Below are 26,831 nucleotides of genomic sequence, written 5' to 3'. Positions count from 1 at the left end.
GTGTTTAACTCATTTTCAGGACTCAGATTTCCTCTTCTACAAACATAAAGGATTTGCAAAGAGTGCGTAAGAGCTTCCAAGATGTATAGCTATATGAGTGCTAAAGATAGGGAGCCCCATTCTTCTCTTCAGCTTAAATTGCCAAAGCTCTGTGGATTTCAGCTGTATTATTACCAATTCAAATGTGTTCCAAGTCAGAGGAAAGTCAAGAACAATGTGTATTTACAAAAAAAGGCCAATTCTTGTTTGGCTGAAGTTCATAACCTGAAAAGAACCCAGTAATTCCACTATCCTCCAAAAAAATTCTCTAAAAGTTGGCTACATCTTTTACTTACCAGCAACTGTTCTGTGGTGCAGGGCATTAGTAGCATGGAGGTGGATATATTTACTGATTATTTACATTGCAATTTTCAAAGGCAGAGGAATGTTTTAATCTTAGATGAAGTTACAGCATGAACAAACCCAAGTCATTCTAGAAACTAACACAGGACTTGAAAAGGGAAGTAACATACCACAGCAAGGTCTATTTGAGGTGATAGCTAGAGAATAAACATGATTGTATGTGCTGTAAGATTTTCTAACCTAAGTTAGTGGCTAAGAAAGGTGCTGAGCTAAGATTTTTGGGAACAAAGGAACACAGCACTGACCTAATTCCTCTCATTAACTAACAGTGAAGTCCCATTCACTTCCAGAGAGTAGAATTATGCTAAGCTAAGCCCTTCTGAAAACCCCCAAAGAAATGTTTGTGTATAAATTTGTCAGGTGTGGTACAAGTACTGCAGACGCACACCCCCTTTCATACTGACATACATGATTTTAGGAGCATTACATGCAAGGGTAAAAAGGCAGTTCTATTTTATTATCCTCAGGATCACATGATGCTCTTCTGGCTTGTGAATGTACGTCTGAAAGCAGGAACAGGATCATTATGCTCAATTCACACAGGCTACCCTATAGTTCTCAGGTAGAAGTATGAAATTTTCCAGATGACACTATGAAGCCCTTCCATTAATGTCATGTATCTTTGCTATCAGGCCAATCCATCACTGTTTTTAGAAAGCTGCTCTTTGCTTTAGTCTTGATTGTCTAGGACTCTCATAAGACACAGTCATCTGCTACTGCAGATTTTCTGAAATATAAAGTTAGCACTTTGCTACAGCACACCTGTGATTTGAATATTAAATTTAGACAGCATTTCATCTGGAAAAAAATTCCAGGTTTGGAAAGGCACATCTTCCTAAGAAATTTTGTGATAAAATCGGACACAAACAAACGATTTAGCATCTCCTCAACGCTTTTACTTCATCAATCATTATCCTTTAAGGAACAGAAAAATATCCTGTATTTACAAAATCTGCACTTCAGGGCCAGCTCTAGCTGGTAAACTATGACTCCATATTATAAGAGTGAAAGATAATTTATGCCAAACAGCAACACAGTAAGCAGGTGAGAGAAGATGAAGAGAGCGTGGCTTTGGTAAGTGGCACTATATGAAACCTGGGGCTTGTGGTTGTTGCTTCTGCAGGACTCCTTTGGCACGGTTAACTTGGGAAAAGAAATCAAAGGAGAGAGATACTGGCACCCGTAATTTCCAAATCTAAACAGAGCCACCTCTGACTTCTTTGCAGCTGTAATTTTTCATTATCATTTAACCCAGGATTCTTACTGATTCAGGTCAGTATTGGTCAGTATGTACTGTGCACAAATGCAGGGAGAGATATTTAACGTTTTGGAAAGATAAGAAGAACATTTAGTGCAAGAGTGCTACACACACATACACACAGTTGTGCCAAACATCTCTGGCAACTGGTGAAGCAACAGCCCACGCCTGGCTGTGCAGTTCATTTGGAAACAATGTGGAAAGTGGCCAGCATTAGCACAGCACAGTTCTCATCTTCTCCTACACTGCTGAGTATGCCGGGGCTTCCAGAGCCACCAGCTCCTGCTCTAACACCAAATCAAGAATATCTTTTAGAACTAGCCTATACAAATATTTGACTTCATAGAACAGTTTGCTCTTTGTATGTGTGTGAAGGGGGAAGAGGGGGACGGGGATGATATCTGATAATTACAGAATGAAATTAAACCAAAGCCTGACAATTTCAATGTTTAAAAGTCCTAGCATCCTGCTTTGGTATCAGAAGGAAAGCTGACTCAGTCAGTAGGCTGCAATCCATAAATATTGTCCAAAAATGCAAACAAGCCGTATCCTGCAGTTTGGTTAGCTAAATTTTGCAGACACTTCAATCATAAATTAAGAAACCGCTTGTGGGGTTCAGTATATAAGATGTTCAGTGTATAGGCCATATTTCACATTTTGTAAGGACAGCACTTTTATTAAATATTTTCATGAATTTTGAAACTGCAAAATATAGAGAATCAAAACTTTCCATTAAAAATATAGATTAAAAAAAATATTCAGAAGAGGTGCTTTTACTGGAAAGTCTTTCTATTTTCTACAGTTCCCCTTTTAAGCAACAGCCCCTTAGAGTATTGGTATATGACATAATAAGAATAAAAGGGATAGAATTTTAAGAGAAAATGAAGCTGAAAAATGAGCAGGACGAATGGACTCATTTTAGTTGGTCAGCTGACTCATACCACAGCAATTCTTGAAACCCACACAATAGCCTGGAAAACAAATAAGATTATTCCATGGGATTTCCTCTTCCTTAGCCCTTTGAGAAAAAACTATCGATTTAACTATACAGCAACCAACTCTCTGTTCCTCTTCAAAAGTTCTTACATACGATTCTGTTCCATAAGAAACAGCTCCCTTTTATGTTTCACCTAGATGGTGATTACTGCCTGTATTTAAGCTTCTGCATGACGGAGAGATGAGAAGAGTATGACACAAGAAACAAAATCACATTCTGTAACTCCTTTGTCAAGCAAAACACATCAGAACCTATCAGCACAGTCCTTTTTCAGAAGCAGCTCTGTAGTATACCCTCTGCATGGCAATTACTGTAGCAGAGCAGTTGAGAGATGTTCCTTGGTCTTAGACAACTGCCAACACTAATAAAATATTTCTTCAATGTCCACACAGTTGCTGAGGATGTCTAAATGCATTATACATACAAAAGAAAAACCAGAGAAGACATCCTTCATCAAATACATCTTTCAGTACTTATAAATGCACTGGAAAAACAGCAGGATTGGAAATACGTCCTTTGTGAATTCATTTGTTTCAATGCTCTAGACGGGCTGCTAGATACTAAAGAAGATACTAAGTACTCTCTGCAAGTACCTGTCATTGCCTGAACCTCCACTTTATGCAATCTTACAGCAGACTAGAACTGAAAACGAAAGAGGACCACAAAATGTCCATGAAGGTATAAACTGATTGCACAGTCCACCAACTTCAGGCTAACACAACTTCAGACATCTGATTTACCTAGACTTGATTCTTCAGGTGATTTAGACTCATCGGCATCATTAAAAGCTTACATACAAAGCAGATTAAGAAGTCTCCTCCTGAATATGTAATTCTGGGTGAAGGACAATTGAAAATCCCAATAATAGATGTGGCTACAGGTTTTATTAGAACACTGATAGGTTTTTCATGTGTACTAGCTTCTTTGCCAACTTCTTCAAGCCAACTCCCATATCAATAAAACTCTCCTTATTAATTTTCCATGTTCTGTCTACAACATTTTCTAGAAAATGCAGGGAAGGAACAGATGGAAAAAAAACAAAACTGATATATAAACCATGCACATAAGCATTATCTTTTCTATGTTGTGTTTGTGTAGTCCCCAGCACAAAGAGACAAATCAATTGTGAGATTATTCAGTGACGTATTAGATTTGCCATTTTCAGTAAGAAAACAAAATTAAAAAACCCACCTTGACCCTATGACCCTGGAGAAGCAGGCACAACATACATACAAATGAATCTGCATGTCTGAGTTATCTCCAAAGGCAAGCAGGAAGCACATAATAAAGTAAGGTAGCCAGCTGAGAAACTATCACTTCAGCAGCTCCATAGCATTAATCTTCTGAATAAATGAAATTATTAACAATCACTTTTGAAAATTATAGACAACTAAGGTGAACTTCACTGGGTATAGGAGAGTGGCAGTAGTCAAAACTACTGCTTTGGGTGCATGTGTGAAGGAAATGAGAGAAGCAAATGAGAAAGAAATGAGAGAGGCGACAACATACATGTGTACAAGTCTCACACAGATCTCACATGGGTGAGACACCAACAACTTGTTATACCAAGTGGTCCATGGACCTCTTTCCAGCTGTCACCCCTACCTCGGCAGGCATAATACTGCTGTTCTCCCTCAGCTGAATCCTCTCCTGACTACTTTAGATCAGAACAAAAAGAGAGATTCAAGTACATTTAATGATGTTTTTCCCTGCATAGCATTATGGGGTATATTAGCCTTGACAGAACAAGTTTTCCAACAGTGATGGGACGTGGAGCATAAATCCACCAGAGTTTAACCTTCTTCCAGAAGCAGCACTCTCAGATAAAATCAGCCAAAAAGGTGTCCAAATGCTATAAAAATGAGGGAGGTGGCTGTATTTAAGCATCGAAAAAATTAGTTTATTTTACTCAAGTATCCACAAGATACTTCTGCTAGCCAACATGGGCGGGGGTTCAGGTCTGCTTTTCGTTTTTCAAAGACGATTCCTGGATTTCTTTGAGAAAAATTATATTGTGTTAAAACTTACAAAGAACTTATTTTTCCGAGCAAGAGCTCTCTCCAGGAAAACATAACAGACTATAGCGACACTTCAGCATACCTTCTCTCACTACTGGAGAGGCCAGAGCAGAGCAAAAGCTGGCTGACGCCTCTTTCACCTTTATTGAAAAGCACCCATGACTGGACTGAGGCTTTTGACATTTGCTGAACACAGGCTGCAGTCTTCTGCTGGGCCTCTATGTAAGGCAGCTCCACTGCTTTCCAATGTAGAACAAAAGATACAGGACACTGACTGTACTGTTTAAAGGTATGGCATTAAAAGGTTTAGGTAATTTTTTCACACAGTCTTTTTTCTTTGATTTCTTTTGCTAGTCACCACTAATTATAGCAATTCTTGAAACAAAACTGCTCTAGATAAACTTCCAAAAGTGGAAGTTAAATCCTTCTTCTGCCTCTTTCTTCAAACCTCTTCTGAGCCCTCACTGTTAATTCAGACACTGGCAGGTAACTTTGTCTTTCAGTCTTGTTACGCAATTTGGCTTTCACCATGCGCAGGAACTAGCATGCTTCTCCAGATAGATTTGTGTTCCCAGGCTCCTGCCTTCTCAGCAATGTGAAGTACTTTGTGTAGAGTCGTCTCAATTTCCTTTGAATCCCCATTTTTTAAAATACTTTTAGTTTTTTTTAGAGATAGGAAAAGTCGGTTGTATATTTATCTTGAACTATCAAATGCACTAAAAAGAACCTATCTGGGATTCCAGGCACCATGGCTAAATAACAAAAATAGAGTCAGCCTTATGCAAACAAATGTGTACACACCAGCTGCCACAAAATCATGCAGGGCAAAAACAATTCTCCCACCACAGATCCCCCAGAAAACAAACCTCAGCGGCTGGTACAGCTCATCCCACTCTGAAAGTGTCAGACTTTGCTTTTCCCCCCAAAATACTTGACAATCCAAAACACAGTATTCTAAGTCACATTGTTTTGATATTTCCACACATGCAAGTGCTGAAATTGTTCCTTGTTCTGAATCATGAGAATACCAAATACAGATTTATCTTTCAATCCTATCTTTAAATGTCTAATTTTAAATCTACAACTTTACAAATTAATGTACTTAAAGATTTACTCGTCCCCAAAAATGGCTGATAATAACCAAGAGGCCAAAACATATCTCCTCTCTTTTGTTTCTTTTTCACAGCTTGACTAATGTGTCAAATTGCCTCTATTTTAACAAGGAGAGGCAGTATATCTGAGAAAGGAAATATCATCGTTCTTAGTAGGTGTTCACATTCTTCAGTTTGCCATCTTTTACCCATTTGAAGCAAATATTTTTATTGCCATATGTCAATAAAAACTATAAGCCAATAAAACAGCATAACTTTCCTTGTGGGGTATGGTTAAACAGAAATATGTGGATGACATCCAGTTACTTTAAGGCACAGTGAGTGAATTCAGTAGAAGGCAAAAGAACCTCATTTACCACAAAGGATTTTTAAAACCAAACCAAAAAAAAAACTAACAAAAATATATTTAGTATGCCTCTGTTGAGAAACAAAAGTTTTAAATCACCAACATTACTATAAATAGTATCGGTGATGGTTTATTAGTTGATTTGCCCCTGTTTTTGTAATTACCTGTTTGTTTTCACTGTTTGAGATTGTAGGCCGGCACCATCTTTGCAGAGACTAAAGCAATATTAAGGGCTTTTTGTGATTCTAGGACAAAGCATTTTTGAAGTACAAAATAACAGCTATTTTTGCTGACTGATAGAGTCTAGAAAAGGCTCCTGATTATGCCTTCAGAAAGGAAACAGCTGGAGCACATGATGGCTACTGCTATAACCCCCATCCCCTTCATCTACCCGTTTGCTTAGAGACTAAGGACAATTCCAGGATCAGAGTATCTGTGCTTACTATGCTTCCTACAAGATGTACAGCATGGCTCCTGCAGCCTCTCTCACAACAGATGCCAGTCACCTCCAGACAACCTGTAGCAACTATTCATTCAGCAACCTACTACACTTCCATTTACATCCTCAAAATAAAAAGACAGAAGCCAAACCGACAGACCAAACAAAACTTTCCTTATGTTCAGTCACTCATTCAGAGAAGTCCACCAGGCACACCAGAAAAGAATAACTATTCCCAGGCAAAGGAACCAAATGAAGACAACTCGAGGTGAAGAAAAGGCAACTTTTTCACACTGCAGTCAGCACAAATGCATTTCCAACCGCTCTGCAACTCCAGCACTCTCCATCTTACAACCCTCTCCAAAGTACCAGGGCAGAACCCATCACACAAGACACAGCTCTCAAGAACACAGGCAAGCCATAGTGTGACTAAGGCACTGCAGCCAAAGGACAAAAAAAATAACATTGGAAAAATTGACCAAGACCTTAAGAAAAATAGGAGCAAACCCAATTTTAATTCAGATAATCCTGCAATAACACAGTTACTCTTACCTTTGCCATCTGCGCCTGCACGCCATTTGCTTTCAGAGATGCTACTGCTTTCTGTGCTGCTGCTGGACTGTCAAAATCTACAAAGCCGTAACCTGAAAGAGAAACAGACAAACAGACATTTTCATTATCATCCATGTGCATTTGCATACATGAAGATGTTATTTTTATAAGGAAGGCAATCCTTTCCATTCTCTCACATTGTCTCATAGTCTTCCAGTAGCACTGCCACCACCAGCAAACATCACACCTCTGTTTCTCACACTTTTCCTCCTGAGCTTCATGGTGTTTAAGGAAGTGCAATGACCTGAAGCTTCAAAGTGCAAGAAGATATACAGAAGAGGCGGACAGAAGGCAGCTCTTTGTCTGTCTTAGCACATAAAAGGACTTTGGCAGCCCAAGAGCACACTCTCATGGGGCTGTGGAGTCCTGCCCCATCTCCTCCATGCAAGGAGGCAGCAGTATGGCCTCCCTGTGATACCAAGCTATAGCCTGCAATGGCTGGTTTCATGAGAAAACACCACCCTTTGCCTGTCCCTTGAACCCATATGAGGATTCAGCTTAGGAAGAGGAGGGTAGCAGGTCTCTGTAGCAGGCTGCGGCTATCTGTGTAGGGGCAGAGAGTGCTATTTTAGAGCAGGTGGAAGCAATTAAGAGAGAAATCACAACCTGCACTCTACAAGTGACAGCAGAGAGCTCTAGAAGATGGTAACATAATAAAGTCACAGCCTGGTTAAACCACATCCCTTTCATCTCATGGCCCTCTCTACTGAAACAAGGGACACATCCCTACCAGCAACTGCTCCAGGGTATCATCTGAACAGCATCTCAGTGAGGTTTGATCTTAGGGACTGGCAAGGCATAATTATCTGCTTTTAAGTGGCTTTCCTACCCCCAGTATTTGGATTAGTTTATTAATCATACAGTCATTCCCTATCTTCTCCCCTCTCAATTTTTCCATCCTTTAACCAGAGTGGTATGTTCAAGCAAGACCAGTGCTGTTAAGCCCTTCCTAGGTATCAACAACACTGGAAGTATTTTTATTTTCTTAAAGACACAAAGAAGGATGAAGAGGAACAGAATGGACTTTTCACAACTTCTCAGCACTCAACTATCTGTGATCTTCAAAGAGCATTCAAATGCCTTAGAAGCAAGAATGGTTTGGGTTGGAAGGGACCTTAAAGATCATCTAGTTCCAACCCCCTGCCATGAGCAGGGATACTTTCTGCATAAAGATTTCAATAGAGTTACAAAGATTTTAAAATCTTGCCAAGCACCTATTTAGGCAGCTGCATGTATTTCACAATCCATCCAGGAAAAAATCCAGCCTAAATCTTATTAAGCAATTACAGTACAGGTAGGCATGTGCTGCTTAGACAAGTTGTGGCCAGAGGCCACCTCTTTGGCATCTCCCTGGGAAGCCATACAGACAAAACTGAACTGCCTGAAAGCTTTAATAATATTAGCACAAGTATATTTATAGCATAGCAGCTCCTTCGCAGACATCTCCATTTACTAGGTCAATATACATCATACAGGAGGTAACCACAGATATGCTTTTCTGCTGTATCCATTTTTATTTCTTTTGCCAGACTTTCTTCCTCCTCCTGGGAGGCCTTATCACCCTCCTTTCTGCACCAAAACTGGTAGAAGAGTGTGTGCTTTTGATCACCTTGCCCCTGAAGTCATAAACATCTCTTTATTATTATTTTGGTATGCATGCATGACCTGATAACGGGTTAGTCCAATGATGAACTAATTTTGTGCACATACACTTTTTTGTTTTCTTGTCTTAAATATCGTTCACAAAGTTCTAAGAAAATTGAAAATAGTAAGAAACAGCCAAAAGTGTTAAAGACACTGCTGACTTAATTAAAGAGTATGCAAAGCACTACTTTGATAAAGTCAAGAGCTGAATCTCTCTGTTCTTTTCTTCACTCGGTTTTCTGGGTTTGTTTTTTTGGTTTCGGGGGGGGGGTGTTTCCATTTTGTTTGGGGTAAAGTTTTTAGTAGGACATTACTACATATTGAAGGAAAGCCTGAAACAACCATATACTGGGACAGAAGAGCTAATAACACCATGAAGAAGTGCACTAGAGTTTGGCCAGTTTGGAGAGGTGGGGGATGTTTTATCTGCTCAGATTCCACCACTTGATTTTCCCTTTTTATTGCTACCATGCATGCCATTTTTAAATCAACTTGTTCTGCATCGCATTTTGCTTTGCAGGATGCTATCCAACCTTACTGTTCACTGCCGAGTGGCAGTGAAGCTAATGCTGCTTTGAAACAAACAAACAAAAAAAAAACCCAAACATTCTACAAGAGAGCAAGAGTCCTCTCTGGATTTCTCTAATGCCTTTGCCCTTTGGGAGAGAAGCTTCTGGGGGGAAGGAGGAGATACAATTAGGTGCAGCTTCCATCTTCCTAGATGGGAGACCCTGACAAGAAGCCAGAGATGCAAAAATGAAAATCTGAAATGCCTTTGGAAGTCATGGGATGGCATGGATCAAACACAGAGCAAATTATTTTTAAGGCTAGGAAGGTACTCTTCTCAGGAGACTAAATTTCATTTTACTTCTCACCATGTTCATGCCCAATAGGTGGTAAAAGTGAAAAAAAATGTTTTAACTTCAACATCAAAAGCAGGTAATAGAGTTGGATTTTTATATTTATCATCAGTGTACAGTGCAGGATTCATGTATGCAGTAATAGAAGGGAAATTATTTTTAATACAACTTTCCAGACAACATGGTAAGTATTCACATCTAAGTTAGTATTGCTTGTAAGTATAAACCAGAATGTATACAAATATTCCAGTGCTGTATTATAGGGATTAGGTATATCTAACATAGTGAATTACTCAAGGTTAACATCAGGCCAGATGTTAATCAAGAAACATGTTTTAATATTTATCTGTTAAATATCTGTTAAAACTACATATTCATGGTTTTATATCTAAAACCATGAATATCTTCTAAACATTTATTCAATGGGCACAAGTGCCTATATAACCGTATCAGAGTTCCAGTGAGAGTCTCTAGACAAAAAACCTTGCATCTTTAGCCACCCATTACGCATTCTAGTACTACTACTCCCAGTCTCACTTTAAAACTGTTCTTCCTTCTCTCAAGTTCATTTTCATTCCATGTAATCTTTTTTCTGGCGCTCCCCCCTCCCGACACATCTCTCCACCACACACAGAACATCAGGACAAAATCACTCCATGGCTGAAAACCCATCCAAAGAACATTAATCTGCTGCAAGGGAAGCCAAGTTCCCAGGCTGTTTCAGCATTCAAGTATCCTTACAAGAACCCTACAATGCTATATAACAGAAAACCAGGCATGCTGCCTTTTTGTACAGTTTATGTTCTTCCATGTAGATGTTTACAGCTTATGCTGGTGACCTACACTAACATATTTCATTTGTTTACAATCTCACTTCATTTTTTGAGTTTTACACACTGACAAGGTAGTGCTGGCTTTTTTGTCTGTGTTTTTGACTGTTTGTGGGGGTTTGTTGTTTTATTTTATATAGTTTTCAGGGTAGATTTAGTCCCCACAGAAGCTAAGGCTCTGTATCAGAACAAGCCTTTCCAGCTCTTCCCATAGAATCCCCAAACTCCCTTTGCCAAGAGCCCTTCTCTGGCGCCCAGGCTGTGGCTGGAGCAGGTATAGTTTGGGCTCCCCTTTGTGCTGCCAGCAGAGCTGGGCTGCTCTGTCTGCCCCTGGCAGGTGCAGCATGGGCGGGTTTGGCTGCTCAGGCTTGGATAACTGTTCCTTAGTTCCTTCTGGGAAAAGGCAGCAGGCTGGCTGGAAGCATCCTGCAGGAGAGATTCAGACCAGGGTCTGCCAATGGGATGCTGCTGCTCTAAGAAAACATCTACATATCTTTCTGCTCCTTGAAAAACAAGTGCAAGCCCCACCAGCCCCACCCTCTGCTACCCCAAAATTCCACAGCCTTTTTTTTTCCCCTCTTTTTCTTTTTTTTTTTTTGCGTGTGCACCACTGCCTTCTAAACATTCTGGTCAATGCATTATACATTCCCCCCCCCCCCCCCCCCCCCCCCCCACCCGTTTTGTGCAGAATATCATGAAAAACACACTCGGATTCTAAATCAGGACCTTCAGCCTTCAGACTCTGCTCACAAGAATCCATCACCACCACAGGAAACCAAAACTATTTCCAGTTTTTTTCATGAAGCATCTGCCCTTTTCCTTTAAGAGCTCCAAATGCAAAGAGGGAAAATTTTGTTATCCCCTGCTGCTTCGAGAGATGGGAATTGAATTTATCATGAATGTGAGCCCCTCAGCTCAAGTGTACTTATACTGAGGGTGACTTTGGCACTCCAATGCTACAAGTATTCCTGGATCCCAGGCAAGGTTTTTGTAGGACATATCACTAGTTTATACATGCAAACACACATACAAACAAACTCGAGATGGGACTACCTAGATTAACTGTTAAACTTTTCCTCTAAGAAATAAAATGCCTGCAATGTTGTTTTGGCCTGATGCCATTAGAGCTAAACAATTCAATTTAAGGAATAAACCCAGTGTTTTAGTACCTGTGGGGGGAAGAAAACAACTAAGCATCAGCAAGAAGTTTATAGCTAGCTGCAATAAGTGCTACCCAAACACACTGGCAGACACTAAACATATCTGTCTCCTATAACCTAAATGGCTGGGGGCCTCCCGGCCTCAGTTTCACAGTTCCATAATTAAGCTTGGCAGCAGGTTCAAATGAATTAAAACTGAATGTCACTATTTCCTCAACAAATCCCTCATCCTTGTTTTTTCTTACTTGTCAGAGGAAGACCAGCAGAACAGCAATTAGTGGTAAGCAGTGCAGTGAAAAAGAACCAAGTATACACTAATTAGGTCACTTGCCAAACACGTTCATTTCATTGGCAGATTTAATCAATGTTTTCCTGAAATGTCTTAAATCTCCTATGCTAATTTAAAGTTTTGCTATTGTTGTTACTTTAAACACAGATGTTTCAAAATAACAACCCCTCATATAGTATATAATCAAAATTTAGGCACAGCTTTTAGGAAATAGCCTCTAATTTTATACCAACATTTTTGTGCCTGCAAATACCTATGGGTGAAATTTTGTTGATTTAAGTAATTGCAGGTGTGTAGAGCTCTTAGACATCAAACTCTGAATTGCCCTGACTGATCGGGTACTTAAGGGTAATGCCAAATAATTTAAGGGACTGCCTGCCACTTGCAGCTCCCACAATTATTGCAAAGTGCTGGAGTGGTGGAACACAGCAAAGGCAAGCTCCTGCTGCTCCATATGGGTTTCAGAGCCTGTGTCAGGGGAGCTCCATTCTCACAGTGATGGGAGTGAGGGCTTGGCTGCCTTTTTGGAGATCTGAGGCAGCTCCTCTGCCACTGTTGAAAGCAGCATTAGGTACTGTAAGTGAATGGGAACACAGGTTTTAGGGTATCCTGGAAGTTTGGTCATAGAATCATAGACTAGTTAGGGTTGGAATGGACCTTAAGATCATCTATTCCAATCCCCCCTGCCATGGGCAGGGACACCTCACACTAGACCATGTAGCCCAAGGCTCTCTCCAGCCTGGCCTTGAACACTGCCAGGGATGGAGCATTTATCACTTCTTTGGTGCTCCAATTAGTATTCACAGCTAGCACACCACGGTGCTTTTTCGCACGGAAGACTCCCTAGCAGCAGACGTCACTGCTGATGCCATCGGAAAGGGACCTGTCACAGTTGCTGAACTAATCCGCCTCTACACCAGCCGGACTCTACCGTGCTTCCTGCCCTCGACACACCCCCTCAGGTCCCCACAGTGGCTCTCTCCTTCCTGCTGGCACTGAACCAGCTCACCCACAGCCAAAGAGGAGTGTGAAAGGGCCACACACAGCCAGGCACAGCTAGGCACAGCTCTGCACCCATGGCAGCTCTGTCCTGATGATCCAGGTGAAAAAGAGCAGGAAAATGTGAGGAACAGAGCGCCTTAGCATGCCACTGAGCAAAGCACCTCACAGCAAGCAAAGACAGCAACTTCTGCTGGGGGCTGGGAAGGAGAAGCAATGATGAACAAGGGAGGATAAACTGGGGCTGGTGGGCTGTCAGCTTCACCCTGCCACAAGGCCAAACATTACACCTGACCTCTAACTAGGGTGCTGCTGTAAATCACTTGTATTTAAGTCAAGTCCAACCGTAGTTTCTGGACATCTCAAATTCAATATATCAGATCTGAAAACCAGAACAGACAACGCTGAGCATATCATACATGTTGGGTCTTCAAGAAATGTAGGGACTGTTTGAACAAAAAAGAGGATAAAAGCCTCTTAAGAGAGTGCTTGCTTTTCTTCATTAATCTTTTTTGGTAATGCTGCTTAGAGACTGGAAATTGAAAATCATTCCCAAAAGGTGCTGTGATGAGGGAGAGGAATACCAGCCTAGGGAAGAGACAGCAGTAAAAATTACTTGGTGAATTTAGAAACCATGAAATAAAATGTCTTTTTCTAACTTATGATGTCACCTCCATACCTATCTGCATTACACATATGCACAAAGCTTTTACACAAACACTAATAGATATACACCATTAAACAAATATATACAATCCTTTCTCCTTCATGCTAAGATGAAACCACTCGGATTTCAAGAGAACCAAAGTCAATTTAAGTTGTAAAGTTCACTTTTGCCCAGTACTTATTTAGAGTGTTTTTTAAAAGGCGGCATTCATTCTGACAATCAGAGTAGTCCACAAAAAAGTGATTATCCAGTAATTCACTATACAATTTTCAGACATTGTTTTATGTTCAGATAAAGAATCAAATTAAATTCTGATAAACCTCAGAAAATTAAGAGTTAGAAAGCAAAGAGGTTGAATCACCCTTGAACACAAAATTACTGAAAGCAGCTTTTTCTTTCATTGTTCCAATTGTGCCAAGATTCCTTCAGCTCCAAATGCTCATGGTAAAATAGTCTACATTATTACTATTTTTAAACCTCCACTTTATAAAAATGTTCTCAGTGGCTAGAAAGTGGTGAATCATCACCTTTTAATTAAAACAGCTAATATATATAGTTAAAAAATAATTGGAAATGGAGAGCTTAAATGCAAGAAGGCAAAGATAGTCCTTTCATTTCAGATCACTCCCTAGAGATACACCTACATTGTTAAGTATGCATATAGAGCCAAATTTTTTTGTTTGCTTTAGCTTCATATGGAAATACAGCACAAAACTGTCACTTTGATTATGCTCCTGCAGTGATTTCTTTTGTTTCTTGTGTTATGTGATACCCTTTATAACAGAACCAGAGAAAAACAGCACTGTAGGTAACAACCAAACACATTTTGGACACCTGTTTGCAAACACATTCTTAATTTGAACATTCAGTTACTTTGATTTAAATAAAGTATATATGAATGCAGGTTATTATTAATTGCACAACTGATTCATGATAATATTTACATGCAAAACCGAAGTATGGAACTCATGATTATCTTCTATTTTAAAATGTTACTAAGTTGAAAAACTTTTGGAATCTCCAATAAGTAACAGTACAAAAAAGCCTGTAAAACTATGGTATGTGGGAAAGAAGTACTTATACAATAAATAAATAACTAGGTATATACATATATGTGTGTATTTTTCGAGAATATGATTCTTCCAAAACCCTGCTTTCTGAAAGAACAAAAGCAGACCCCAAAACTGAAAAAGAGCTCTCTGTGAAATAGGACTGCAGTAACAATGGCAAGTGGGAGAGGGGTGAGCAGTACAGATGTAGCAAATATACCTATCGAGAAAACGATATTGCACTTGACTACCCTCTCTCAACATTTACACTGCATTTCTGGCAACTCAGAACCACAAAGACTGGTAAACTGAAGAAAATTTTGGAAAGAGCCATAAAAATCCAGATTTTGCAAACAGCAGAACTCCACTTGATTATCCCTAACAATATATAAGTGTTTGGGGTCTTAAAAGTAAACCTAAATGTAAGTGAGGACCTATGGGTAACCAAATTGCAGCATATGACCAAGCATACGCAGTGAGATGCAAGCTTTGTGAGGACTGGCCAAAGAACACAAATGTTGGTGAAAATAAACTGAGAGGGAAGTTCAGAAACATTTCCTGGTATTCTGCTAACAGCACGAACTTGGATTAATCATAAATGCAGTGATGAAAAACTCATTCCTAGAGTTTCTAAATATCGACTGAATAAAGAAGAGAACGTACTGCAAATCTTGCAGTGGCAAAAGGACAAGAGGTAAACACACTTTTCCACCTTTAACTTCTGAAGTTACTCTCTCTGCAAGTCCCATTGATTCACTGTCAAAATCCAAAATTAAGATTAACTCTATTCTTAAATACAAGGATAGCTCACACCTACAATTTCCATATAAACATATGTTTTCATATGACAGTTATTTAGTACCATAACTTTACTATTGGTGTATCAGTTATATAATGCAGTCATTAGGTTTAATTTTACTAAACTTTTTGGTATGAGACATTCATTGTGGCTCTGCAGCTGAGATAAATTTCACACTTGAAGCAGTGACTGAAGCAAGCAGAATGTTCTCCCAAAAACAAGTACTCCAAGAACAGTCCTTAGTTACATATTTACATAAAAGAGAGGGAAGGATACAATAGCAGTTTCTTCCCTTGACTGAAGAAATATTCTGTGGCTCACAAGTGATAATGTTTTGCAATACCCAGAGCAAAATAGCCAGAACTTGCAGTTTCAGATTAAGACCTATGTACAGAGCTACAGTATCAATTAATAGCTCTGCTGAAAAACTTGACAGGAACCTCACACCCAAAACTGAAAAAGGGTTTGTTTTTTCAACAGCTATTTTTTGTGTTAGTTTTCCTCTCTGATTACAGCAATATCCAGATGCTGAAGTTCCAAAATACCACAAGAAAGACTATTTTCTTGGTATTTCCAGCCAGCAGGAAACACTGACACTCTCACGAGAAAGTCTGTTCTTCTGAGGTTTCATGCTCAGTTATGCAGACTCCAGAGCTTTACTTAGCTTGGGTAATGTTTGGGTAAGATACGAAACCAAATCTCTTGAGATCTGTCCATCACTTATTTTAGAGCTGAGTGACTTGAGTAAAAAACCTGGTGTACAGAAACAGTTTAGGAAAAAAAAAAAAGCAAACAAAAAACCCACAAAATTGTTCAGCCATTATCTCTGAAAGTCCCCAGCGCCTGTATAAGACAAACTATTTTCTCTTCTATATACTGGACCTCAATTTACCTGAAGCTAAGCAAATTATCCACCAGCTGTTCACCAAAAGAGCATATAACTTAAGAAGCTATGAGACTAACTCCAGCAGTCCCGTGGACTAGTTAGAAATGAATGCTGATATTGCCACGCACCTCAGGCTTGATATCTGGCATGGCACTCCATCAGGCATTGATGGATACACATGAACAAAACAAGAGTATCAATGAGAGCTCTATTTCCACAGTATGGTACCCATGGAAGAAAGCAATGAAATCTTGAGGAAGAAATTTAATCCTTCAGCAGTCAACTCTTCCAGCATTAGGTTTAAAGAATGATACTGTTCTAGGAGGCAAAGGAGGATGTTCTGAATCACCCACTGCTCTTTGTGAGAAATAAAATATTCCATCTCTTCCTCCCAACACTAGATTGCTCAGCATTCGTAACATTAAGTAACCGCAAATACTCGCAAGTAGGAAGAAACAATCTGACAAGAGAAGATGCACTTGGTGATCACACTGTGATTACTGTACTTTATTAAAAATAATTTTCATTTCAGTATGTTTTGACAAGAAAATAGAAAGCATCTTGTGCAGGCTTCAGGACATATTAAAATAACCCAAGGTGATGAACCTGTTATTATTCAGCCTATTCCAGAGGGATGATGCTCGAGTCCTGAAATGGTTTTCATTTCAAATACACATTCATTTTCAAGACACCACACTTGAAAAATTGGATGGTATGTTTGTCATACAGTAAGCAGTGATAAAGAGCACAGCAATTTATGTTCTTTATGCAAAGCACTTGTACTTCAGAAAGCAACTATAGTTTCTAAAAGGCAGCAAAGCGATAGCACTTTCCCAAGAAAGTGAAATGTGAGGGTTTTATGCCAGTTGGCCAATTCTGGCATATCAACCTTTGTTATGATAAACATTATGGATAACATGCAAAGAGTTCCAATTCCAACCCATCAACACTCATGATATCTTAGAGCTTTAGGCAGAGATGAGCAATACCTGCTGAATATTTCATGATCCTGATACTAAGAAAAGGATCCTGATACCACCATCACCATAACGCTAAAATACCAATAACCTTTTGAACAAGAGGACAGTGTGCTGTGGGCACAACCAACATTACACCTGTGCTGTGGAGAGGAAGCACAGCAGGAATGGGCAGCACAAAACAGGATAAGCCGCAACACACAGGTCAGGGAAAAAAAAACATTAAAATTATTGTATAGATTCAGTGCTCTACAATTCTGGTCTTACAGGGTACTTCAGACAATCAGAATTTAAGTATCCCTATAGTGTTACAGCTATATTGCCCCATTACTGTTTATAGCGTGATTTTTCCAATAGAACCTTTTGCAGTTAAATACCAGTTGCACCATTGTATAGCAACCACACTTACCTGTAGCCTGAAGTTCAAAAATGCTATTATTTTGGGTAACCAGACATGAAAAAGACAGGTAAGGAAAAAAAAAAAAAAAAGGGGGAATGGAGAAGAAATACCATCAAAAAATCTGTTTTCAAGATCTCCAATCTATTTTTTTCAGATTCAAGATAGTTCTACAATCTAGGTAAGCTGAAGATGCTGATAAAATGGTTGAAATGCTGTCTTTTAATCTAATCTGAATTTCTGAACCTGTATAAGTTTTCTTATCATTACAAATTACATACCTCAAACATGAGAAAGAATCAAGTAAATAATATGTTTTAATCTTAAGCAAATACATTCCTTCCTTCTTTTCTCTGATTTCAGGTAGCTAGTTAGTGCTATTTTGACTGTCATCTTGTATTTAAAATAACCTGCTGGTACAGCACATGGCAGTCACACACCAAAAAGGTACGACAAAGGATGCTATCTGGAGGCCATACTGAAGCCACCTGGATGATGACTGTGAGGCATCAGGACATGAAACCAGCAGAAGGACAATCCCCTGTGCACAAATGCCAACATGTATGAAGCCTCTTGCACACCAAAATTCATGTCACAACAACCCTCTGCACAGCTGTAGAGAGAGAAGGCACAAATATGGGGCTGGAAGATGCATCCTGGGTTTTTCTGTAAAGTGGATGACTAACCCTACACTAGATGACCTCACACCAGTGACTCACATAATTTCACCCTTTTATTACCCTTTACCTGCTGGAAGGATCTCACCTGATACATCCTTGCAACATATTTGTTGCTTTCACAGCTATGCCCATTTTCAGCTTGGGAACTTACAAGAAAATCTAATGCTTCTGTCATCCTTTTTCTTTATTCCCTATAGATACACTTCCATCTTCCCATGCAATGTTTCTCCTATTACTTCCTAAGTAGATTAATTTACTATTGGATTTGTTCCCTTTCTCACAATCCAAGATCATCTTCAGGATCATCTAATTACTTTTTTGTATAATTGCCTAATGCTTTGCGTAACGAGGAGGTATCAAGGGAGTTTTGGTAGCAATACCATTTAAGATAAGATGGGAAATCTAGTATATGCCTTGGAAAGAGAGAGGTAGGTGGGTGTTGCCAATGATGCTGACTGATATATCTAAGCCTGTATCCAGATCATAACAACAAGAGCAAAAAGCTGCATCAGTAGCTCCTAAATATTCAGGCACCTTCTGAACATAAAACTGTTTAGGATCTCTGGTGAATCTTGAGGGTTTAACTAAAGAGCAAACCCATTGATATACATCAGCAGTGAAAGGCCAAATATACTATGGAGAACAACTATCACCCCATGAAGTCAGTATAGAGAAAGGTATGTATTTAGATGCTTAGTAATAGAATATATATGGAAGGGAGAAGGAATTTATTTGCAAAACTGTTCTTTTTAATAATGAAAGTGAGGACAATTCAGACATAATAATAGTCTCTTACTTATGAGGAATATTTGTTTTTTAAAATCCCAGATTTTTTTTTTATGAAATTATACAGGAAATGATTGAGAGCTCAAGTCTATAGTAGAATCTAAGTTTGTTTGAAGACCACGGTTCCATATGAGCTTAGTACATCAAATAAACCAAAATGAAAGAGAAAACAGAGAGAAGTTTTGCCAGGACACACAAACCCAGGAAGGTTTGTTTAGGAAGCTGAAATGACTGTAAAGAGAAAAAGACATTCTAAATGCCCAGCAGCATCCTCATACTTTGTATCAAAGAAATAAATAACCATCAATCCTAAATTGTTTTTTAGTCTTTCATGAAATAGTGATGAATCTTCCATACTTGTGTGTGCAGGTTCCCAGTCAGTCACTTGGCCTACGGTTGTTATAGCAGGCAAGACAGCCAATAGTCCAAAGGACTGCAGCACATCTCTTACACAGATGCCAAATACATGTTGGTGTTGTCAATACGGATACGTGTAAATGTTTTGAGACTGAATGTCTGCTTCCTGTCAACAGCAAGAATTAGCCAGATGAATATCCGGCAGGCATGGTTGTGCTTTTTTAGAGTATAAATATTTTACTATAAAATTTGCAGGCTGCTTATTTTATCACTGTTGTTCTCAAAGCCATTTTTGTGACCAAACACAAACGAAAGCAACTTCCCACACCCTGGAAGCAGTAAGGTGTAGGGGGAAGAAAATAATGAGGTACTACCTGGCTGAAAAAGTTAAGGAAAAACACATTGTTACTCAGGGCCCATGTCCAAAAGGGTGTCTGCAAAAGGCAATCCATCTCATTTTCATTATGCAGAGATGGCAGCAGCTTGCTACTCTACTCTTAAACCTTCCTAGTCACCATTTCTCATTTCTGGGGCAGACCTGGGACTCTTTTTTCCAGAGCTTCCATCAGGCAGGTGGTGCATGAATCAGGAAATGACTTATCCATCTATTTCTGTATATAACACTATTGGAAGGTACTGCATATTTCTATTACATAGAGATGACATAACATTATATGGCCCTGAAAGCAGGTATATTTTTCACTGCTAATAGGTGAGGGTGAGTGGGACGTGGACCTGCTCACTATATTTGGCTAGGAAAGGAAACACAGTCACTGTATTCTTACCCCTCAGGGTGGAAGGTGCCTAATTCAAGTAATCATTCCCCAGAGGTGCTGATTCCCTCATAAACCAGGCTTGGAGCCTTTGAAGAAAATAGGGATTGCCAGTATCGTTTCTAGTCAAGGAGTGCAACAGACTCACCCTCCCTAGCGCTCTGTCCTGTACTGGAAGGCAATGAGGCTCCAGCAACAGTCATAGAAGACGTTTGGAAAATGGACACCTTCTAGTCTTCTAGAAATGATACCATCCTGTTCTCTCATTTTATTAGTTTTTTTTGGTTTTTTTTTCACCCTGGATGCTTGGGACAAGCAGTGTACATAAAAAAGAAGTAGCCTTTCTTTGCCTTTATCTAGAAACAAGCAGATGGGCAGATGAAGAACCACATGCAAAACACAATGGTGCGACATGATGGGACAGAGGCTACAGTATTAGGCAGCCCTTCATTCCCTTAGTCTACACTGTAACTACATCTAACTCAGCATGCCCACTTTAACTTCCTATCAGGTATTTTTTCACTGAAGAAATCTGCATTTATTGCATTAAGGCATTTTTGTCCCAGATAATGAAAATCCTTTAAAAGAACCTCAAAACAGACAAAACAATAAATCATGTGATTCCAATATCAGTGCATACATGTGGCACAAGTGCATTGCACTTGTTTAACAGGCCAACCAACAGAATCAAGCTTCCCTCAGGAAAGTCAACATTTTAGTGTATGCTAGGAAAATTGAGAAAAAAATCAGCCTCCAACCAAAAAATAAACTTCATATTTAATAGCTTAAAATGAAGCCACTGAAGACTAAACATCTGGGCTTTTTGGATATCATCCCAGATACTGTGTGCAGCACCAAAGCTCTTCATCACTGTATACTCTCATAATTTTGAATAAAATCATTCCCCTGATATATGCTGTTTCTCTGCAGAACATCACAAAATAGTGCCTGTTGCAGTAAAATCTTGGGACAAGGCCTGGTTTTTACTACATGTGGAGAGCATGCAGAACCACAGTGCTTTGGTTTTCTTCAGGATCTCCATGATTTCCCATAATACAAATCACCCATTCTGCAACAGTGGCAACAGCAACAACCCCCACAGACCACATAAGAAGCCAATTAGAGGGGGATTATCAGAAACACTAACAAAATCAGCAATGCTTCTAGAAGTGCCACTGGTAGTCAATGGGATTTTCTGTTCCCGAAATGCAACAGGCACATCCACAGCACATCACACCAGCACCCATTAGAAACCTTCCTAGCAGCCCAGAACAAGGTAGTATGCCTATGTGGCACAGAGCAGTGCATTAACTCTATGATCCTTCCATAGTATTTAGGCCTGTTTCTCATCAAGTATGAAAAGATCTACTAGGAAAGCACCACCGTGCCACCAGTTTCAGTCTGGAGAGGTCTGCTCAACACAGCATTGTTCTATGTGTTCCTAGATGCTATGGGGCTTTTGAAAACCCCAGGTTCCTGGACAACCTGCTTTGAGATCTCCACTGTCCCCATCTGCTACAGTTCACACCTAGTACCAGCCATGCTCAGATGCAACCTGAATTTACTGAGATTGCTGCACAAAAATTCCATAGCTGGTTCTGTGCAGGAGTTCAGATTAGATAGGTGCATATATTCAAACTGTGAACTGCTGAGAAAGAGCATATGGAGCACGGCCACTAGAAAGCAACTGAACCAGCACAATGTTTCATAAGCCAGAGGCACATGGATTATAACTACAGCCAAATTACACAGCGCAAGAGAGCCACACAAAAGAAAAAAAAAAAAAAAAAAGGATTGGATAAGGCTGAAACAGAATTAGCCTTAGTAGACAGTGCCTCCCTGGAGCTTTTATGTTCATGGCCAAGCAAAACGGTTCTGTGCAGGAAGACAAGAACTGCAGACTTCTGGCATGGCTCTTGAGACACAAACAGTGTGAGAGGCTTGCTCCCAAAGTGGAACAAAGAGGTGAAACACAGCCCCTTGAAACAAACAATTCCTGGCCATCATACCATCCAAAGATGCATAAATAAAATGGAGTGTTTCATCTAAGTTTTCACTTTATTTTCATATATATAAAGTTGAAAAAAATAATGTTTATAGCCTTTATTTTTAAAAAATTGACCTTCCTCTACTTTTCCTAGCAAATCATATACAACCATAGTCTCCCTTTTTTCATAGATATATTGGAATTAGGAAGCTCTGTGGTAGGCTGCTCTTTTTGTTTCTTTTTTTTTCCAGACAAGCTTGTCCATTTTCCTTCCAGCCCTGACACGATCACTCCTATTCTTCACTTCCCAGCTCCTCCTCTCCTGCTCCTCTAACATGACTTAAAAAGAGAAAGACTCATGCATAGGCTAGGAAGATGGCTTGATCAATGACTTTTCCACTTCAGTAAGTAATTTCAAAGGAATCATTCTATCCAGGGATGACAACAGGGAAGATGTTTCCATAAAACCCTGCATGCTTCCAGCAAATACACAGTCATACCAACAGAGGCGAGGAGAGTGCAGATCTCATGATCTGCAACCCAATTCTTTTCCATTTATTTGCTTTTTCTCCCCACAATTTCTGTTTTTCCTATATTTCCTGCTATGCTTTAAACAGATCTTTCCTTTACTGCATTTTATCTATTTCTGTCATTTTCTTCCATCATCAACATTTTCCCTGCCTGTTTTTCTAGTCTCTCCAGCCCCTAATGTCTGCTAATTTCAGCTATTAAGATGGAAACAGTAGTTCTCAAAAAAAAAAAAAAACAAACAAACCAAAAAACACCTAAACCCAGCAACCAAACCAACCCAGTTTCCAAAATTGGAACAGAAAAACTAGAGGCAACAGATATCTTAGGAGTCCAGTACAGAATACAAGGGCTTTGAAAAATGGGTGAAAAGTAAGCAGGAAGGTCTGTTTTGAAATGGTAGTGCAACAAAGGAACCAATTAGGAAAGAAATAAAGTGAAAACCAACCCAAATCTTTGCTTGGAATTGAAGTATTTTTTCAGGCAAAAAGAAAAGTTAGCATTCTACATCCATTATTTTTCTTGTCCAATATGTTTCTGTACTTAATGATTATATTCAAACTTCGGAGCAGACTTGACAAAATACTGTGAGATCTTCTCTACTAATGAAACTTTCTGACAGAGAAAATGACAGAATTTCTAGATAAATCAGAAATAGAAAGTACTAGGTACTAGGTACACAAAAGAGTCCAGCACTTTATCCCAAGCAAGACCAGGCCCATGAAGTGCTGATGTACTTACCTTTTTAACACTCCAACATGTTTACTTTGTAAGATTCAGTCTAGCTGCCTCAGGAGAGGTTTTGCTACCAACACCCCTCAACACAAAGGACAGCTTAATGCTATCTGAAGGGACAAGGGCACAGGACAAAGAAACTGAAACCTTATCTTAATGGATGCTGCAGTTAAGGGTTGCAGCACATTTCTAGGGCAGTGAGAGAAAGCCAATACTCTGCTACTGTTCTGTGGTTCTCTGCTGCTACTTGCTTCACAGGTACTTGTTTCAGTCCCATAAACACAGCTAGTAAATACTAAAGATGGAACTGGGTCCTTGTAAAGTTTTTTAACAAACGTAAAATAACTAATTTTTATCCAAGAAACATCTATTAGAAGATTATTATTTTGCTTCTCAAAGTACGGTTGCTACGGAAGAAAATTTGTTCATCAGAGCACAGCTGAAGGTAGCTTCCAAACTTCAGTTATGCCCAGCTTCAGATAATGTTGACTAATTTAGGACAGTGTCGTGCTTTAAGCTCAGTCGTAAATCACGCAGTTGCTCTCTCACTCCCAGCCTTTCCTTCCTCCACTCCTGGAGGGATGGGGAGAAGAATAGCAAGAATGTACTCCCACGGGTTGAGATAAGAGCAGTCCAGTAACTAAGGTATAACACAAACCAATGCTGCTACCACCAATAATAATAACGATAAGAGAAATAACAAGGAAAGAGAATACAACCGCTCACCACCCACTGACCGATACCCAGCCTGACCCCAGCAGTGCACCAGCCCTTCCAGGCAACTACCAGTTTACATCCTGGGCACGTCATGCTGTGGTATGGAATACCTCTTTGGTTAGTGTGGGTCAGGTGTCCTGTCTCTGCTTCCTCCTGGCTTCCCCTCCTCCCTTCCAGGGCATGAGACTCACAAAGTCCTTGGTCAGACTAAACATTTGAGCAGTAACCAAAAACATCAGTGTTATCAGCGCTGTTCCCAGGCCGAAAGTCAAAAACACAGCACTGCACCAGCTACTAAGAAGGAGAAAAAATGACTGCTACTGCTGAACCCAGAACAGACAGGCACCACAGGTTGCTCATGTATCAGTAGAAATGGAGAGCAGCTCCTCCATAAGACATCTCAGAGCACCAAAGCTAGATTCATTTTCTGAGCCATCTCCTGAAGGAGCATCTCTCTTCAGGTTATGTATAGAGAATCCACCTTTCAAACTGAGAGGTTTTTATTTGTTTCTAAAACTGGGCAGGGTGAACATTCCCCTCTGTATCACTATTCAGCCTTTATTGAGCTTATAGCGTGGAGTAAGAGCCAGCTCATGGCATGTGCCAAAGGGAGAAGAAAGGAAGTGAAAGGAACACAAGACTCTCACGCTGAAATTGTGCACAGAGGAAGGGACAGGGCAGCGAGGGACTCAGGCAAAGCATGGCATAGGTGGATAAGGAAAAAAAAAAAAGCAATAAAATAGGGGAGACTTGCAGACCGGACTTTAGTTTTAAAAAATTAAAATTCGGGCAATGCAGCCATTTCTATCACAAGGCTCTGCTAATGAGAACACTGCTAATGAGAACACAACATGGACAAAAGCTTCTCAAAGCTCGTTCATTCAACACCAAACACTTCCCAGTCAAAATCCAGAAAGACTTCCTAATAGGGATTAGCTCATTTTCATTGTGAGCCAGAGGGCTTTGGAACAAAAATACCAAGTGTTTGGTCAGGAAAACTAATTTGGGCCAAATATTGTTCTCATTTGCTCTCTTTTTTCCCTCCCCTCTGTACTCTCTCCCAGTGATGATGAAGGGTATAACTGTCACCACTACTTCTTCCTGTTAGCACATAGGAAAGATTCAGGCAAAGAGCTTTTACACAATTCTTTTCATTGCAGCTGGGCCATGCAGGCAAACCACAGTGAGCTCATATAATGAAAAGCAAGTATTAGCTGCAAAGCATGAACTTTTTTCCTAAATTCTTCTGCTCCCTTAAATCATTTTAAAGCAACATGCTGCTGTGAATATTTTAAGAAGCTGAATGAAATAAAATCAATTAACCCTTTCTTCCTTAGCTTTTTTTCTCCTTACAAAGTAGGCAAAGTATACAAGCATGCACATTATTCTATGTATGCATAATAACTTTTAAATAAAAATAGGTTAAATTTTCATTTGATATAATTTACCCTATTGACAACATGTCCCCCTCCCTCAGTATGCAGCACCCTACTAAATCCTGAAGTGCCCTCTTAAGTTTGTGGAATACAGATATACTATCAATCAAATCCAAAGTGGATTGATACAGACATAACAAGGAACACACAATTCACTGCACAGATGCAGATGAAATCATTCACTGATTGTGGCTGATGCCCAACAGATTAGCAAGCTTGTGCTTGCTAATACAACTCTGTATCTACCAAGCTGGCTCAATTTAATGAGCATTTTGCTCATCCTCAATGAGATTCTCTTTGAAATAAAAGTGCAAAAACCAAAGTGTTACAGATTGTGGTGGTCTTTTACTTAATTGAAAGTGGAAGAAAGAATTACAGACTTCAGGTATACCTGCTGAAGTTCATCATTACCATAGGAGATCAAAGCATTTTCCTTAATCTCTTCTTAACTAAAGTAATTTAAGCCTATTTTAATTGTTACTTCCTCAGGCTGTACCCTTTCAAGGACAGTTCCACTGTTTTTAACTGAAAATACAATAACCTGCTTCATACACAACACACAGATTTCCAAATCTCTCTGTACCAGGGAAGGGCAGTAAATTGAGAAAAGGACAGCGACAGTAAATTCACATGTGCAAAGCCTGTTTCCTAGCAGGGGATCAATAACAACTGACTGCATGACAGTCACAGGGAAACCGGCATGGACATCACTAGTGCCCTCAGTACAACCAAGCCTGACAGCATACATACATGTCACAGGGCAGACACATGAAGAGGTCCCTGAAAAAGGTCTGAACAGCCAATCTGGGTACTGGAAGCAATATAGATGCAGGGTCCAGGGAAACTGGTCAGCGCAGGCCCAGGTTAGCACAGTGAATGCCTCACAAATAATTTCACTCCTTGTACAGCCAAAGTAGGACTTTTTTTTTTTAACTTTCTGTTAGCTCGAGAGGTTATAATTATTTTTCTGTTTCACTCTGGGCTTGAAATGTAGTTGGTCATGAAATGTAGATTTCATGAATGGTCACAAACCTCCAAACTGAATAGAGGAAGGATTATTTTAGCTGAATTTTGCACCACTTTTCTGATCA

General features: G+C 39.6%; 2 protein-coding genes across 11 annotated transcripts in view; one reads left to right on the top strand and one right to left on the bottom strand.

Annotated features, from left to right (window-relative positions):
- RBMS3 (RNA binding motif single stranded interacting protein 3) overlaps positions 1-26,831 on the bottom strand; it is a 729,877-nt gene that overhangs the window by 257,552 nt on the left and 445,494 nt on the right. For all 10 annotated transcript variants that reach the window (XM_062603533.1, XM_062603531.1, XM_062603532.1 and 7 more), the window contains one exon: positions 7,125-7,216. In XM_062603533.1, the coding sequence (XP_062459517.1) occupies positions 7,125-7,216 (92 nt within the window). The remainder of the gene's footprint in view (positions 1-7,124; positions 7,217-26,831) is intronic.
- LOC134155902 (aggrecan core protein-like) overlaps positions 1-26,831 on the top strand; it is a 667,433-nt gene that overhangs the window by 446,699 nt on the left and 193,903 nt on the right. The window lies entirely within an intron of this gene.

The sequence above is a fragment of the Pezoporus occidentalis genome, unplaced genomic scaffold, assembly GCF_034315485.1.
Source record: "Pezoporus occidentalis ecotype Australia unplaced genomic scaffold, CSIRO_AGI_Poc_V1 ctg80, whole genome shotgun sequence".
NCBI lineage: Eukaryota > Metazoa > Chordata > Aves > Psittaciformes > Psittacidae > Pezoporus > Pezoporus occidentalis.
Note: the sequence above shows the minus strand (reverse complement) of the source record. Positions and strands in the feature narration are given on the sequence as shown.